Source organism: Meles meles, chromosome 18 (genome assembly GCF_922984935.1).
Source record: "Meles meles chromosome 18, mMelMel3.1 paternal haplotype, whole genome shotgun sequence".
In the NCBI taxonomy this organism is placed as follows: domain Eukaryota; kingdom Metazoa; phylum Chordata; class Mammalia; order Carnivora; family Mustelidae; genus Meles; species Meles meles.
The window spans coordinates 12227043-12245152 of NC_060083.1; the positions used below are offsets into that span (position 1 = coordinate 12227043).

Here is an 18110-nt window from a genome sequence, read left to right on the forward strand (position 1 = left end):
GCCTCCGGTGCCCCAGGCCCACACGGGGCACACACACCCGCGCCCACGGACTCGGGCTCCTGGGGATTAGGGCCCGTGTCCTATCCAGGGCCTCGGAGAAAGCGCGAGGCATCCTTCCGGCTCTTTCTCCACCGCCGGCTCAGTAGCAGGCAGACGACGGGGCAGCAGAAAGCAAAGCTCTCTGCCCTGCGGTTGAAGCCTCTGGGTGTTCCTCGGTGCGATCCTCCGCATGTTCCTCTGCGGCCCGGAGCGCGCTTGTCACTCGTCATCAGCACTAGCCTGGTCGGGACGCATTTCCAGAGTGCATGCGGCTCAGGGGGCTGGGACGCGCTTGCCACCAACGTGTTTCCCCAAGTTGTGCCTTTTGAATGTGTGTCCATTTCTTCGGCCAGGCAGAGGGGTGGAGGGTTACCCCGAGGCATTGGCTGCTGGATGGCGACGTCACTCGCAGGGGGCCACCACGGACACCCGCCCGCCCCGCCCCACTGGGCTGCCCCGGGGGCGCAGCACGGCCTCCTGGCCTCCGCACTGGCGGCCCATGTCCAGAAACCCCTTTCGTATTCTGCCGACGGTCAAGGGCCCGGGGACCGCACTGCACATGCACATCACGTGCCCTGCAGGCCTACGGGGGTGCAGACGGGCCACGGAAGTGACCACGCTGTGGGGACGTGCGTGGGTCTCTGTGCCCATGGGGTCCGGCCCCTCCTTCTGTGTCAGCGGCCTGGCCTGCTTCCTGTTTTCTGTCACACAGTGCCCCTCAGGTGACAGCCACCTGTTGGAAGGAATGTGTCCTCTCCATCCTGCTCGCTGTCCCTAAATCTCACCGAGCCGTGGGCCTCTTGCCTGGGACCATGCGGCATGTGTCCTCCTGTGATGGGATTCGCTCACTTGGTGTCCCCCGGGCTCACCTGTGGCGCAGGCGGCGGGATCGCAATCGGTAGTGTGCACAGACCACCCTTCGTTGACCATCACCCCCGATGGACAGACACTCGGGGCACGTCCAGCCTGCAGCCCCTGTGCATCATGTGGCCATGAACATGGGCCTGCAAACTCATCTCCAAGCTCTGGCTCCCCCTCTTCTGGGTGCAGACCCTGGGGACAGGGGTCGGACACTGCCCATGCCAGGGCTGACGTCCGAGGTCGCGCCAGCTCACCCTCCCACAGAGAGCACGCGAGGGCTCTCGTCTCACCTCGTCTTCTCTGAAATCTGCTATTGTGTGTGGTTTGGGGAGTCGCCATACTAAGTGTGCAAAGTGGTCTCGTGGTTTTGATTTGCATTTTCCTAATGAGTGTGACATCTTTACATGTTTGTTGGCTCTTTGGGTCTTTTCTTTGGAGAACTGTCTCATCAAGCCCTTTGCCCAGTTTTTAATTGGGCTGTTCGATTTTGTTGTCATTGAGTTAGGAGGTTCTTTATATATTGTGAATATCAATCCCTTATCAGATACGTGATTTGCAAATATTTCCTCCCACAGAAGAGGGAAATTCTGTGGGAGAAAATATTTTCCTTCTCTCAAATGGCGTCCTTGGTGCACAAAAGCATTTTTATTTATTTATTTATTTATTTATTTATTTATTTATTATGATGCCCCATTTGTCTGTTCTTCCTGGTGTTGCCTTTAGTGTCCTACCCGGATGATCTTTTGCCAAAACCAATGTCATGAAGATTTTGCCTACATATTGTACTTTTGAAACTAATGTAACACTGTATGTTTACTACACTAGAAGTAAAATCTAAAACTCAATAAAACCAAAAAACGAGAATAAATAAAAGCAGTAACATATACATGTCTGTCAAAATGTTAGAAAAACATATAAAGCGAAAAGGGCAAGTTTTCCCACCTCTTTGCCTTTATCTGCAGATGGGATGATTTTTAACTCTTTAGTGGGCATCATTTTAATACTTTGTGTATGGACACATGCAATTTTCATTTCTTTAGCTGATTACAACTATGTTTCCCAAAGTAATACATAATCAATGTGGAAAATACACAGAGGTTTTTTTAAACCTCTCCCCAACTTCATTTCTTATGTACTTACATTTCAAGTGATGTCCTACAAGGGCTCAGCAGATGGTAACATGTTTATTACCATTTCTCAGGTAAAGACATTCAGGCCTAACTCGCCCAGGATCACACAGCCATCAGTGACCTTGCTGGGATGTGACTTCACAGCTCGTGTCCTTGATAATGCTATACCATTGCCTCTTCCAAGGCAACAAACAGACCACCCCATTTTTAAAGTCCGCAGTGAATTGTCCGGTATAATAAACAACGTTTTATGGCTGCTTGAACCTTTCAACCTGTTGCTCCTCCTCAGACGCGCCATTCCCCACGTAGCCATCAGCCACACGTGCCGACGCAAGTGGGTTAAAATGTGAAAACCTGTGCCTCCGTCACCCTGGCCACACTTCACGGCCCAGGACACCCGTGACTCCTGACTGCCATGGTGGGGACATGGAGCACCTCTTTCGTCACGGGGAGTCCCACAGGGCCATGCAGCTCTAGGGAACAGCACTGATGGTGGGCACCCGTTCCTTCCAGCCCCACTGCGGCGGCCTCTGGACAGATGTCCCTGCTCGGTCCTGACCCCGTCTGTTCTCCACATGGCGTTCGATGACATCTGAAAGAGTAAGTCTCGGGGGCCTGTGGAGCCCTCCTGTTCCTCCACCATGCCCCTCGGGCCCACGGCCTCTCTGACCTCAGGGCTCGGGGCCTCCCACGTACTGCCCCACGGCTCCCCAGCTCCTCTCTTCTCTCATGGGTCCTCCTGGGCCTCGTGGCCACTGTCACTGTACCACAATGTCCTTCTTGGGGCGAAGCCATAGGAGTGTCATTTCAACCTGGTGTTTACAGAACACCTTGCCAGGCACGGTGTCAGGGGAGGCACAGTGAACGAGGCCAGACAACAAGGTCACCTTCCCTGAGTTTATCCTCCATGGAGAAGAACAGATGGAGTCGGGTCTTATAGGGGTGGAGCGTGCCGTGAGTCCCCTTACTCGGGACGCAGGGCCCTGGGGTGCCTCACTCCCCACCTGGGGCAGAGCTCTGGACCATCAACCTCGGACAGAAGGGGGCCTGAAGCTCATTCACTCGGACACCCCGTTGTAGACTGAGGCAGCAGATCTCAGAGGTTTGGCGAACTGCCAGGTGGCCTCCCACTGGCCGGGTGGATGCAGAGCCCAGGTCTTTCTGCATGTGACAGAGCCCAGAAGGAAGAGAGGACAGACAGCAGCAGGACACCCGGCACGGGCCCCAGAGAGATGGGGCAAGCAAGGGAGCTGAGAGGAGTTGTTTCCAGGCTGGAGTGGCAGCCCCACTGACCTGGGTCGGCCTGAAGCCACTGCAGAAGCGACAGGGCAGGCAGAGGCTGGTGGGACTGTTGGTTCGAGGGGAGGAGTGTGCGGGAGGCCTGAGCCCGCCCTCGCCGTGGGGACGCCCATGGCTGGGCACGCGGCCAGCTCTGCCACAGACAAGACGGGCCGGGAGGACGGGCCGGGAGGACGGTGCGTGTCGAGGCGCAGCATCACCTTGTGTGTGGCGGAGTGTAAAAAACCTGAAGAACCAGCGGAAAGCGGATTCCACAGGGAGTCTGGCTTCAGCACGGCCTCCAAGCCAGACGCCTCCTCCCCAGCATCGTGCGGTCCCAGGTGACAACGTGTCAGGACACTGGGAGCCGTTTGAGTGCAGCAGGTGGGGTGTGCAGGCACCATCCCCCACCCGACTGGATCTGCATTCCCACGACGAGCTGCCCGGTGGCTTGCGGCAGGGCCAGGCAGCGGGGTCAGACGGGGCAGCGGTGCTGGGAGCACTGGGAGCGATGGGAGCCAGGTGCGCCAGTGGCCGGCTGCGGCCTTGACTCAGGGAAGCGGCCCGGAGCCGCATCTGTGGGCCAGGACCCTGGCCGGGCCACACCACGGGTGCCGCTTACCAGAGAGAACGACATGATGGGCCGCTTAACCCCACGGACACAGCATGAACACCACGTATTTGGGTTCCCAAGTTCACCTCCTAAACGATCCCAAGTTCACCTCCTAAACAGTCCCCATCCCGTGGAGTGAGCCACCGCGATGAGCAGCGCAGTCAGGGTGTCGGCTCTGGGTGCTCAGAACAGCCAGTGGGGGGACGCAGGTCCCCGTGAGGCCGTCACAGAGCAACAGTCCTCCCTCCCATACCTCCTGGGTCAGATCTGGATGCTCACACGGCCTGCTGGGGTCGCCCACGCCGCTCCTCCCTGTCTGATGAGTCCGTGGGCGACCCACAGACACACAGCCCAGCTGACACAGCACAAAACCTGGGTCAACCCGCCTGACTTGGCTGGTGTTTGGGCCGTCCCTCCTATGAGTTTGCTTCCTCCTGCTGGACCCTGGGCTGCCAGCCTGTCCATCCACTCGTCCCCTTCCCCGTGAGCAGCGTCACCATCGGTCCTGCCACCCCCAGGCAGGCCTGATCACTGGGCCCTGCCACACATGCCCAGCGGCTTTGCTGACAGCACTCTCCAGCAGAGCTCTGCCCACTGCAGGGCCGCTGAGGCCACTCCATCTGCCACCACGACCCTCTCCCTCGAGACCCCGGAGGCCTGCCCAGGCCTCCTCTGCTGCAGTTCCCACCTCGTGCTCATTTCCTCCCCGCACAGGGAGGGCAAGTCCCTGCTCCTGCTGAGACCACCCCCCCATCCGTTCCTGATAGCAGAAGTCCCCACACACAGACATCCTGGTCTCTTGGCAGTGACAGTTCACAGGCTGTACCAAGTAGGATTCTGAGGCCTGAGCGAGAAAGGGGCCGTCTGGCTGGGGCAGTAGTATAGGGGATGTGTCTCTGTCCCCTGAATTAGTGACTCTTTCATAAGGGCCCCTGAAGTCACCTGGACTTCCGCAGGACAGAACACATGGAGCTACATGTTAATGTCCCACGCTGTCCTCCCAACCTCTGGGCTCCCTCCTGACGCCTCCTCGGGCATCTGCTCCTCCTTTCCACGAGGCCAGGAGGAGTCCACAGAGGAGGGGCCCAGTGCTTCACCGGTGGCACCGACAGAGCCTGGAGTCACGGTGGTGCTCTGCACCGTCCCCAGCCAGGCCTCAGACTCCGCTTCCTGAGTCAGAAGCAGAGGGAGGACTGAGGGAGGAGGGGCCAGCGGAGCCCACGGTGCCACTTTGGTGACCAGAGGTTGGAGGGTCAGTCACGCTGAAGGACTCGTTTCTCTGACCAAGAGCAGCCCGTGCAGCCTGGCCCGGCTGGCTTCTGCATCCCCACCGCCCAGACATTTGGGTAAAGCTGCTTCAAGCTGCAGACTCTCCTACCAGGAGCCCCCGGTGTTCCCGGGGACTTGGCGGTGGTCCTGTAGGCCCCTTTCCTGCAGCCAGGATGTGCTCCAGGACACACGTGTGTGTGTTCATGACTCGGACCCTTCTCTGGGCTGCGTGGACCCTCATGGACAGGAGGCTTGACCACACCTGCAGGCTTCCGCAACCCCCGCAGCCTCTGCATCTCCTTCACTCCCTGAGCGCACCGCACCTGCTGCTCCGGTGGTGGGAGAGGCAGCCACACCTGTGCATGGTGGCTTGCTCCCCAAGTGCTGGGCGTCTCCCCTCATCCGTCCCTTTTCACACCCAACGGCCAGCGGGCTCACTTACACCTGGGCGCCGGGCCCATATGCTCACAACCATGGGTGCCCCGTGGTGTGCAGACACCCCGGCTGGAGGACCGGCGGCCGGCACCCCCAGCAGCCCCACATCCTGCAGTTCGCCGTGAGTGTGCCCACTGGCACGGCCTGCTTCTGTCTGACTTCACGGCTTGCATACAAACTTGGAAGCATCATAGTTTCTCCTGAAAAATGACTCCAAACTTGTTTTTTATAAAAAAACATGGAAAGTATTTTGGGTTTAGGTCCTGGTACCCTTGATTTTCAAGGGAGGAGGATGCAAATTTGTCCCCTTTGATCCAGAGACAAAAGATTACAGCTCATCTCCGAGGCCAGCAGAAACCCTCCGGCTGCTGCAAGTACAGCCCGAAGGCTCTGGACAGCGGAGCGTGTGCGTGAGCCTGTGCCAGGCGTGTGTGTGTGCAGTGGGCACACCTCCAGGACAGCGCCCAAGCCACCGGGTCTTGTCCGAGGTGGAGCTGGGGCCGGATGTGTTGGGTACGGCGCTCCTCGGCCAGAGCACTGCCCGCATTCGGCGCCTCCTAACAGCAGAAGCCAGACCACTGGCTTGTGCAAACCGAAGGCTTTCCCTCTTGCACACTGGACACACCTTGTCTTTCTACCTTGAAGAAAAGAGCGCACGGGAGTCCTGCTGTTTGCACACCTTGTGGGTAGAAACCGATGAAACTGGTTTGTGTGTCGGGCATCAGCACAGAGGTCGTGTGTGGGTGCGCACCTGCCGGGAGGCCTGCTGGCCAAGGTGGGAGGACTGTTCACACGAGTCGGCGGCCGGGAACAAACGCCAGGAGAGCTCGAAGCCAACCCATCAAGACCTTGGTTTTCTTAAATTTCGAGAACATCCGTTCAATGTAAAAAAAAAGTTGTTTTTATCTTTTTTTAAGATTCTATTTATATGACAGAGACAGCAAGAGGGGGGACACAAGCAGGGAAAGCAGGAGCAGGAGACGCAGGCTCCCAGCTGAGTAAGAAGCCCGATGTGGGGCTTGATCCGAGGACCCTGGGATCATGGCCTGAGCTGAAAGCAGATGCTTGACCGACTGAACCAACCAGACGCCCCAGCTCCAAAAAAAGTTTTAATGCTTTAATCATACTAGTGCTCTCGAGGTGTTCATTGTTTCATGGTTAATACTTTTTATCTAGGGCCTAAAAACCTCTCCAGGCTTAAAAATGTATTTAATGGGTACGTAAACTTGGAAACCAATGTTCTTGAAATTTAAGGAGAGACTGAGAGTGATCAGAGCGCCGCCCTGGGTGGGTCCCCGTGTGCACTAGCCGACCCCAGGGGGCTGTGGGGAAGACCTCGGGGTGGGCAGGGGCAGCCGAGCCCAGGGGGCACCCCTTGCGCTGGGCAGGCCCTGAGAGATCTGCTGTTGGAATAGCGATGCTTCTCAGGCGGGGAGGCCGGGAAGCTCCCCCGTATCTCGCGCCCATCGGGTCTTCCCAGGGGCATCTTTCCGCATGTTCTGCTTCTTTGAGGACTTACAGGCTCTCCCATTTGAGCACCGCACGCAGTAGGTCCATCCATCCGCCTCCAGTTTCTCATGTTGTCAGCAAGATGGGATTTTTAAAGAGGGAATTCCACTTTAAATGCACTGAAGGGAGCTTCCTGGAATCGGGGGGATTTAAATAAATCCCTTCATAGAGCAAGGAGGGACGCACACACCCGCCCCGCCCTCCCGACCCAATGGGTCTGCTTTACAAATGCGGGTTCTGTGTCCTGCTCTGTGAGGCCCCTTGCACTCACGGGCGCTGAGTGCCAGGCAGCACCTTCTCCCACCGCCCTTCCCATGTGACCCCAGCATGCACGACAGACCACGGACTGAGTTCTGTGAACTTCTCTATCTGCACTCACTGCAAGTAACTTCTCTTTTTTAAAACTTTTATTTAATTGAGAGAGAGAGAGAGAGAGAAAGCGAGCATGGGCAGGGGAGGTGCAGAGAGAGAAGCAGGCTCCCCACGGAGCAAAGAGCCCCACGTGGGACTACATCCCAGGACCCCAGGATTGCTCCCCAAGCCAAAGGCAATTAACTGACTGAGCCACCCAGGTGTCCCTGCAAAGAACTTATTGTCACAATTCTGACAAGCAAGCGGACATTAGCCACCCGCATCCCACAATGGACTTGACTTTTAAACCGATCAGTTCCCCAAATTTTGTTCTGGATGTTTTTCAGTGTTGGTTTGACCTCCTCAAGTGTCCGACTGGCTCCAGGTGAAGCAGGATTCTTGCTGGCTCTGCTGGTGGCTTAAACGCCTTATCTAGGAACCACCCGATTGGCCTTCCCCTCCTGCCCCTCCCTCTCCCCACAGACAGTGGTCCAGAGGGGCATCATCAAGTGATAAAACAAGAGAGGTTCCTCATAGGGTTTTATCCAAGCTGCCGGCTTGGGACAGCGGCCATCATCCCTTGACCTGCACACTGCCACCCAGGAGGGAGGGCGCATGTGTCCCCAGCCCCGGCTGTGGCCTCCAGCAGGGACGGCCTCTGTATGGTCCCAGCATACAGAGCAGCCCCTCGGAATAAAGAGCCCTGGAAGAAGTTTTAAGCAGCTTCAAGGACTCAAAGTGCGTGCCCTGAACGGCCTTAGAAAGAGAGGGTTCTCCCTAAGTCCGAATCCCATGTGAAGCCGTGGATTTCATTTCAGAAGGATTGGGACTCCTCTCTGTTGCACCAGCCTCTGCCCCACACCTGATTCTCCCAAATCCAGGCCTTGAGGTTGTGGGATGAAATCGCCATGGGCCTGGCTGGCAGCCAGCATGGCCGGAACCGAGCAGGTTAATTCTCCGGAAGCTGCGAGCGTCTAGCACTGTCAGGACTGTGAATCGTGGCCGCATTGTGTCGCTCTGTGTCGGATCCTTGGTGCTCCATGCCCGCTTAGACTGGGGCAGGACAGCAACACAAGCTCCTGGCACTGGGTGGCAGGCACGGGGAGCAGTCCTGCAGGCACCTTTGCGGCCACCCCTGCCCACTGGAGAACAGTGTTGCGCGTGGGTGGAACAACTCCGTCTGCCCCTCGCTCCCTGTGCGTGGAGCCTTTGGCCCCCTAAAGTCAGTGTCTTAAAGAAGTCTGTTTCTGTACACTTATCCCGATAACTCGCACGAGGGCCCTGAGGGCCCGGCCTACCCTGGGAAGATGAGGCAGTGGATCCTCAGGCCGTGGCCGCCATGGGAGGCACCACACGCCGTGGCCTCCCTCCCCGACTGCTGGGCTCCTATCTTCTCCATCTCCCCATTTCGTAGTGGGCAAACTCCTGTTTGTTTCAGATTCTCAGACTCGGCAGTTCCCTTTACTTCTACTTACTGTTTCTGATCCATTGAACTTTATTTTTCTTACTTAAAGTTTCGTGAACATACAGTGTTGGTTTCTGGAGTAGAATTCAGTGGTTCATCACTTACACACCCAGTGCTCATCCCCGCAAGGGCCTCCTTACAGCCCGCACCCGTGCAGCCCATCCCCAGGCCCCAGTGTGATCTCTGTCTTCAGGAGTCTCTTCCGGTCCCGTTCCTTCTCTTCCTCTCTTCCGCCCTTCCCCTCTGTTCATCTGTTTTTGACAAACATTGTTCAAATGTCTACACTACCCAAAGCATCTACACATTTCATGTAATCCCTATCAAAACACCACCAGTATCGTTCACAGGACTAGACAAATCCTTAAATGTATACAGAACCACAACAGACTACAAACACCCAAAGCAACCTTGAAAAAGAAAACCAGGGGCACCTGGGGGCTCAGTCAGTTAAGCGTCTGCCTTGGGCTCAGGTTCTGGGATCGAGCCCCGTGTCAAGCTCCCTGCTCAGCGGGAAGCCTGTGTCTCCCTCTGCCCCTCCCCCTGCTTGTGCTCTCTCTCTCTCTCTGTGTCAAATAAGTAAATAAAATATTTGTTAAAAAAGAAGAAAAGAAAAAGAAAACCAAAGCTGGCAGCATCACAATCCCGGACTTCGAGCTCTGTTCAAAGCTGGGATCATCAAGCCAATCTGGTACCAGCACAAAAACAGACACACAGATCCACGGGACAGAACAGAGGATTATGGGTTCCCTTAAAACAAATCCCATTGATTGTGGCCTCGTCACACCCGAGGAGACGCACGTCCAGAACTCGACCCCTGTCTTTTCCTTGGATGAGATTCTCAGCAGACCCCAGCTGCCGAGCACCCTGGGGGACCATCTGGCTGTTCCAATAGGGGGATTTCTTCTCCTTGCTATGAAGGCCCTGAGGTAGCGCTCGGGGAAACTCGGGGTGTCCCTGTTCCTGCTAGCACAGTATCCCGTGTCTGAAAGGACTGCCAACCTAGTTCCTGTAAGGCCAGCACTTTGGCTGCAGGCCTCGGCATGCTGAGCGCCGTCCCCCATTGTGTCTGCTCAAGGACCGGCGGGGAGGGGGGGCACGAGGGCAGCGGCCACAGTGCCCACCTCACCTCCTCTCTGCCCGGCTCAACCCACTGTGCTCAGGAAACATCACAGGCTGCTCGGTTCCAGCCAAATAAGCCCCAGAACTTGAAAAATTACCTTCGAAACATGCAAGTTCATGGTCCTGGTTCTGTGCCCGAGAGGAGCGACGTGCTCACGTAGGTTGTGGAGACAGAGAGGGGCCCGTAGGGGCCTCTCACCCCTCTGCCTGGTGCGGACTGATGATGAACGCGGCCATGGGCTGTGTGACCAGGGACAGGCTGTTCTACCGGGACAAGCCTCGGTCTCCTCCGTGGGTTGGGGTGGCAGCTCCCACTCCCCTGTGCTCTTGTGACGAGCTGAGGTGACGCTCGGAACACGGCACCTCATGTGTGGCACAAGGGTCCTTCCACCTCAGAGGCGACTACGCCCTCCCAGTTCCCACATTTTCATCTTCATGTTGGCGGATGTGTCCCAGTGCCTTCAACTGTGAGAAGGTTTTTGGGCTTGGGACCCAGCGCCATTCCTTGTCTACTAAGACAGAGAAACAAGAACTCACTTTGAATTAATGACAAGGTCAAAGTTTCAAACCCAAATGGTATTTCTGTGAAGCCGGGGTCACCTGCCGTGAGCCCGACGTTGCCTGTTGCGGGGGGTGAGGGGGTCTCTCAGCAAAACTCTGCCGCGGACACACACAAGGGCATCTCCACCCTTTGTTACTGTCTGAGACACTCACCAGGAGCTCTACCTTTCGATATAAGACAGAAAGGATTTATTAGTCTAATTTCTCATTACGTGAAAATTTTTTAAAAACCTACACAGTTGAAATTACTGAAACATTCTGTTAATGCCACACATACACATGAGGCATCAGGTTGTTGTCTCTGACAGCGATGACTGTGGTAAGGACCTAGCACGCGTCTGACAGCCAAGTCCCAGCCCCGCGTTCCTGCAGGAACCCGCAGAAACCAGCGCACCACATCCTTCCAGATGAATGCGGCCAGGGCGGCTGCCCTCCAGACCTGTGAGCAGCAAGTGTAACAGGGCCAAGCCGGAAGGGAGCCTGGTGTGGGTGAGGGACAGCGAGCGCCGGCGCCAAGTCTGAGCTGACCTGTGTGTGTCGTTGCAGGCACCAAGGAGATCAACATCGCTGCAACCCTAGAGCACTTGAGGGACCAGAGACCAGGCATGGTCCAGACGAAGGTACTGCCGGCCAGTCCTCGGGGACGGGGGTGGGGGGAGGAAGTTGTCTTTCTGCACGTGTTTCCAAGCCAAGAGAGAGGAGAAGAGGACCGAGCGTCGCCCATACAGGTCCCAGGCGGGCTTCAGAGGCCCCTCCCCAGAGGCTGGCCCGAGGTTCCGGCGACCACCTGCATTTCAACATAAAGACTCGGTAGGATCTCCAGGCTTTGGAGCCCTCCCTCACCAGATTCAGGGACGGGGAGAGCATCACATTTTTATAAGAGCTCCGTGACAGGGACGCCTGGGAGGCCCAGGCAGTTGAGCATCTGACCCCTAATTTCCACTCAGGTCATGACCTCAGAGTCCATGCTCAGTGGGGGGTTTGCTCAGGATTCTCCCTCTCGCTCCGCCCATCCTGTTGCCTGCTCTCTCTTATTCTCTAAACAAAAAGAGGTCGGTGATAACCCCAGCACCCTTGCAGGGGAATGTTCTAGATTCACCAAACATCCTGCCAGACTCCCCTGTTTTGGCCCTCAGAACCACAGCTCTGCTGCATGGTCATCGAGAGGCCCCGGGCTAGACGCAGGCCCCTTGACACCTCACAATGCCTTGATTTGCCTACCGAAACGGCGACACTTGCAACAAGAGTGAGCACAAGCTGCCTGGTTGGCGTTGGGTTAAGCAGAGCTAGAAATGGGCTCAATATGATGTTCCTTTAGCGTTCAGAGTTATCGGGGTCCAAGGGGCACAGACACTCCCGCACATCAGTTCCATAAAGGTCCCAACGTCATGAAATACAGAATATTGCCCTTCTTAAGGTGGTCCCGACCCCAATGCCGCCAGCACCTGCATGGAAGTCCATAGGCACTGAAGGATGCCCTTGCAGAAGGACTTCCTTATGCCCACAAGGACCACAGTCATAAAAAGCCCTCGTGTGAAGTGGGTCTGCCCCGAGCACCCTGCCCTTCACTGTGTCCCACTGGTGGCCGCCCGCGGGCTGTCCTAATGATCACAGTTGATTCGAATGAAAGGATTTCATCCATCATGGCACACTTTGTTTTCCTGGGGCTTTTCTTTAATTTGAAATTTTGAAATTATTCCAGACCTGCAGAACACTTGCAGAAACAATCCAGATCGTTCTCCTGTGCCCTCACTAGGGTCCCACTGCTAGCACGTTATGCAACTCCAGGTGACCGTGGCCAGGAAACGGCGCCGGTCTGAGCCTTTTACTCGGGTGCAGCTCTGGGTCCCAGCTCACCCATGAGCCTAGCAACCTTTCCCTGGAGCAGGACCCCCCCCAAGTTGTACTCCGTCATCCCACCTCCCACATCTCCCCTAGTGGGACAGCTGGGTGGCCTGGAAAGGTCCTCCAAAGGGAACTGGCAGGTGTGACTGAGTCTGTCTGCCGTCCCTGTGATGGATTCCGGCTGTACCCCTCAGGCAGGACCATCTCAAAAGGAAGTGAGCTTCGGTCACTCAACTCAGGGGCTGTCCACCAGGCTACTCTCCTTGGTGTGAGCAGTGTCCTGGGGGAGAGCTTTGGTGTTTTTCATGTGTCTTTGTTGTTGTGCTCTATCACAATGTCAGCAGTGACAAGTAACCTGCAGGTTTTGTGCCCAGGGAATGTCTGTCCCACTAGCCTGCCCTTGCCACTTGGCGGTGGCCTCCTAAGGGCCAGCTCGGCAGGGTCAGTGCACTGTCCTGGATGGTCTGGCCCCACCAGGCCACCAGCAGCCACGGAGGAGGCTGGGTGGGGGGCAGGGGGTTGCTGAGAACCGGGACCTGGTGAGCAAGGACACTTAATAACTAGGAACGAGAAATGGATTCTCTCTCCCCTGAATCTCGATGCCGCACAGATAATCTGCAGGAAATCATCAGTTTGAGACCCGCTTTACTCTCTGCACCTGGGTACCCGCCCAGGCAGGCTTCCTCCACCCCAGACGGTTCAAGGACACCCAAAACGCAGACTCCAGAGTGGATCTGGGAGAAACTGTGGGGACAATGCCTAACACACCCCAAAACCCATCGGCCCTCTTGTCTGCGTCCTGTTTGCCAGAACGGACCTCATGGCATGAGGTCCTGAGGCCCAGGGGGTGGCCCCCAGGCCTTGTGGGAAAGGGAGATGAAGCAGGCAGCAGAGAATTGGCGTCACGTAGCTTCCCGGCAGGACTGGACCCTCTTCCTTCAGGTCGGCGTTCAAGAGTTGTCGCGAAGTGTGTCCGTGAATGCAATTCTTGGAATCTCCAGGCGTGAAGAAAGAAGCACATCCAGACCCCCGTCTGCCTTAATTCACGGCGGCTCTGCCCAGCCCTACTCCACGAGACGGAGTTTCCCTCACGGTCAATTGAACAAAAGGGAAATTCCTGTGAGAAAAACAGTGTCGTATAATGTGAATACTCTTCTGTCGAAGCGAAGAGAAGGTCGCCTGTGGACAGTTCACGCAAACGCGTGTGGTCGGACTTTGCCACGGGAGCCGAAGACACGGAACAGGGGCCGGCAGGCGCCTCGCCACCAGGACTGGAGACGGCCCCGGCCCCAGCGCACAGCCTTGACCGCACAACTCCATCTTCACGTTCAAAAAACCCGAGAGCCGCTTCTCCACCTGGAAGCAAACACTCAGTCCAACGAGGCCCAGACACGGGCTGCACGTCTCCGGGGGCAGGAACTGGCCACGGAGCTGGCGTCAGCCGAGGGCACGTCCTGTGCAGCGGGGTCACAGCCCGTGAGACCCGAGCTGATGGAGGCCACCTGAGCCAAAGGAGAGGCCACCCAAGCCCCTCACCGCACATTTGTCAGGAGCATGCTAGGACGCGCATTTCAGGAAGGGAGATGCAATCGCGGACATAGTGAAAACAGCACAGTCACGGGGTGAGCAATGTCTCATCTTCTACGCCTGCTGTGGGACAGACCCTCCCCTCCGTGCCCTCATCTCGTGAAGGTGCCTCCTTAACTGAAGGCCTGAATGCTCTCTAACGATACTTTCTCTTCGACATTCATTTTCAAAAAGAAAAGCCGACTGACCCGTGTGTCCCCAGGAAGGACTGATGTCGCTTGGCCCCAGGTGGGTGTGCATGGGGTACACGTGTGCTGCCCACACCTCCCGCCTGTCCCTCTCCGGAGCATCTCTGCATGCGGGTTTTGCCCAGTCTGTGATCTGCTCCACAAGCCTGTCCCCTGCCTTGCTTAGGGCCGGGAGCGACAAGGACCGATTGAATTAAGTGTAATCCAGTTCACAGCCCCCAGCCTCCCGACCCGCGCCCTGCTCCATGAGAACCTGGGGATGGTCCCCTCAGGTGCTGTGTCTCTATCCCCCCCATGCACATGCATGTGTGCGTCCCTGTGTGTGCTCACACACGACCGTATAAATGCACACATGCACACGTGTGCACACCTATGAACACGTGTTTGCACTTGTGCTTGTGTACGTGCCTAGCTGCACATGTATGACCATGCACAGACGCCCACGTGTGCATGCCTTCTGCATGCCTATGGACATGCACGTCTGTGTGCACACACATGTGGCCATGCATGTGCACATACGTGCAAGTGTGCGTGCCTATGTGTGCACCATATGAACATGCACGTGTACACTCGTGAATGTGTGCATACTACATGTGTGCGTGCATGTAAACAGACACGTGTGCACATCTGTGTGCACACACCGGTGTGCATTCATATATATGTAGCACACATTCATGCCAGTGTGTCCATATGCACACATGCACCCTCATGCACACACAGGAGCACATACACTCTCGTGTGTACACTCACATGCACGTGTGCACACGGACGTGCACACACACGTGCACGTGCATGCACCCAATCCCTTGTCTGCTCTGACATCAGACAGCAAGGATGGAGCCAGGGCTGGGCTCTGTGAGGAATAACTGAGCTGGGGGCACGGAGAGCGTTCCGTCCCGCCCCCCCCCCCCCACCTTGAGGGAGGCGCGGGAAAGCGCTGCCCAGGAGGGGAGGGGCCGTTGGCTCTGCGTGCAGGGTGACAGCCCCCGGGACAGGCATTCACTGTGACCCCCTTCAAAATCAGTAACGATGACAGTACTATGGCAATGTTGTGTGTGCCCCGAGCTCTTTGTGTGAGCCACAGGGATCGCAAACACGAATCTGAGTGTGACTATAAATGCAAACACACACACACCCGCACAGACACAGCAGTCCTGAACGCCTCCACTCGTACTTGCAGTCACCATGGCAAAAGCTCGTCGCAGGCTGGGTCTGCCCAGCTTGTCGGCTCGGCTCCCCGGACTTCTGAGGCGCCGACACAGGCCTCTCAGCAGAGGTGATACCACTGAAATGTGAGTGTGCACCCGTGTTCACCGGGGGCCAGAGACCAGAGCACACGGCGGCACGGCCACTCGCGGCTGCTTCTCCAGGAAGGAGCAGAGGGGCTGACAAGCCCCATGTCCTTGCCAACTGGCCCCGAGGCGCAGCGCACAGCACGCCTCTGCCAAGAGTCCCTCGTCCCAGGAAGCCCCCCACTCCTGCTACCAGTGTGCCCAGAGCTACTCCCGTGTTGGGACCCAGGGTCGTGCCACCCCCAACCATGTCCCGCAGGCTCTCCTGTTCCCGGGGCCACCCGAACCACCCAGTAAGGATCTAAGCCTGCAGACGTGCCACACTGCTGCCAACATGGACTGTCTGATGAGGGTAGTCGAGGCACCGGCTCACATATGCCGTCTGCTTTGGTCGCGGCCGCTGTAGCACGTGTTGGCCCGACCGGGTCCTCCTGACAGCCACGGAGGCTTCGCAGTGTGTGAACTTGCCGCCTTCCTCATCAACGTTATGTCCCGGGATTGACTTTCAGGGTGTCAGAAGCTGTAGCAGGCACATGATCCTGGATGTGAGTGTCCCAGAGTCTCCATTTGTCTTTGCACGTTTCAAGTCATCACGAAACCCTGCTCTCCCCATCATCAAGTCGGCGATTGGGGAAGAAATGGTTGGGTGTGACTGTTCGGACGTCCTAAACTGGGTCCTCCCGAAGGCGTGTCCCCCTGAACAGGCTGTTACCGGGAGAGAAAGTGACAGCAGACAGCTTCCTGTCCCCGGTGACAGCCAGAGGCCACTCCTCTGGGATCTTCGTGTGAGGAGGGATGCCGGGCGCACGGGGCCTGCCTCCTGAAGCCACTGCTGCACTCGACCGGGCACCCCTGTGACGGTCGTGTCCAGAATGTGCGTCAGGAGGCTGTGCGCCCACTAGCAAGGTCGCCATGCGGGTCCACACGGGTCAGTCCTTCAGTGCCAGCATGAAGAGAACACCCAGTGACAGTCTTTGGTCCCAAAGTGAGCACTGAAGTATCCCACCGTTCTGTTGTTTCTGCCACGTGCCCGGCATTCAGAGTCAGTATTAACCTGATTTCTGGATCTGCAGCTGCCTTCCCCTTGCGTTCTCGCGCACTGAAACCATCCCCCAGGCTTTCCTTCACCAGAAGCAATGGTGTGTGCGACTTCTTTATCCCTGTGAACTCTGGGATGACTGTGAGCCTCCCGTGCAGTGGCAGGCGGGTCAGGGAGGTGGCCTGGGAGCCGCGTGGAAGAGTGGGCTTTGCTTCCGGCTGCCGAGCCCCCCACTTCCAGAGAACAGTCCTGACACCGCCCTCGCTCCCACCTCCTGGTCTTGGCAGGTTTGCGTGTGAGACAGCGTGCCCCCTCCAGCGTGTGCCCGTGGCTGGGAGCACATGTGTGCTCACACACATCTGCAACTGGACATGCTGTGGTGAGGTGGGGCTTCCTGGCAGGTGCGACAGGATGGGGCGCGGCTGGACACTAGGTCAATGGCCCATGACCGCGATGACACTACCCTCTGCCTTTCCGAGGGGAGGCCGTGTGGCTGGTCCCGCGGCAGCTGGCGTGGGGTCTGGAACTCAGAGCGGCCAGGGTCTGTGTCTGCCCTGGGCCCCAGGGGCTGGGCACTCTGCCGTCCCTGTGCAATCCAAGGGACCAGGCGGGGGCCCCTCCATGACAGAAGATGAGCGAGAAACCCTAGTCACCATGAAAACGGGGTCTCGTCGTGCAAGCCATCCGTCCTCTCCTTTCTAGGGACATAAGTGGCCTTTCTTTTCTTTCGTGAACTGTTTCTGCAGAACAACACAGCCAAGCTGAAGGCTGGAGTCGAGAGGAACATGGTCCCACCCACTCTCCCTCCCTTTCTTGTCCCTCCAGGAGCAGTTTGAGTTTGCACTGATGGCCATGGCGGAGGAGGTGAACGCCATCTTCAGGGCCCTCCTGCAGTGACCACCGAGGCTGGGAGCGGCCCACACCCGTGACCGTTGCGGCGAATCGTGATGCCGCTTAGCTGTGTGTCTCCAGTGTCCCTGCCTCGTCAGCACGGTCCCTGGTTACAATGTGCATTCGTGTTCACCCAGATAATGCTAAGGGGAGATCTGTGGGATCATCCAATCACAGCGACAGTCACCATATCTGTTTTTACTTCCGTAAAGCACACTTCCACGTTCTTACCAGCAAACGGTGTTGCAGCCATGAGGCGGGCGCACTCCGCATGTCGCCACCGAGAGAGCTGGCTTGTGGACTGTAGCTTGGAGGGATGGGCCAGCTGGGCGGGGAGAGGGCGCTGTTGACAGCCCATCTCTGCCCTCCACCTCCCAAAGAAGGGCAGGGTCTCTGGGCACACAAGCCCCAGGCCAGCCGCCCCAGGGAAGGCCTCACATCTCCCACCAGTCTAGAGCCACATTCTTAACTTTAAAGTCCGGATTTGCATATTGCCAAAGCCGCTCCTGCTAATCCACTCTTTCCTTGGGGATGACCAGAACTGGGGGAGCCAGCCTGGCAGGTAACGAGCTCTGGGGTCCCTGGCGAGCCCACTGGCCCCCGCAGGCACTTGTGCTAACCTCTTGGGAGATGACCTG

At 57.2% G+C, this 18110-nt stretch overlaps 1 protein-coding gene across 1 annotated transcript in view; it reads left to right on the forward strand.

Moving 5' to 3' along the window:
- Positions 1-17478, forward strand: part of LOC123929383 (receptor-type tyrosine-protein phosphatase N2-like) — an 87087-nt gene extending 69609 nt beyond the window's left edge. The window contains exons 12-13 of the mRNA XM_045984961.1: positions 11177-11250; positions 17407-17478. Coding sequence (XP_045840917.1) covers positions 11177-11250; positions 17407-17478 — 146 coding nt within the window. The remainder of the gene's footprint in view (positions 1-11176; positions 11251-17406) is intronic.
- Positions 17479-18110: the final 632 nt, after the last annotated feature.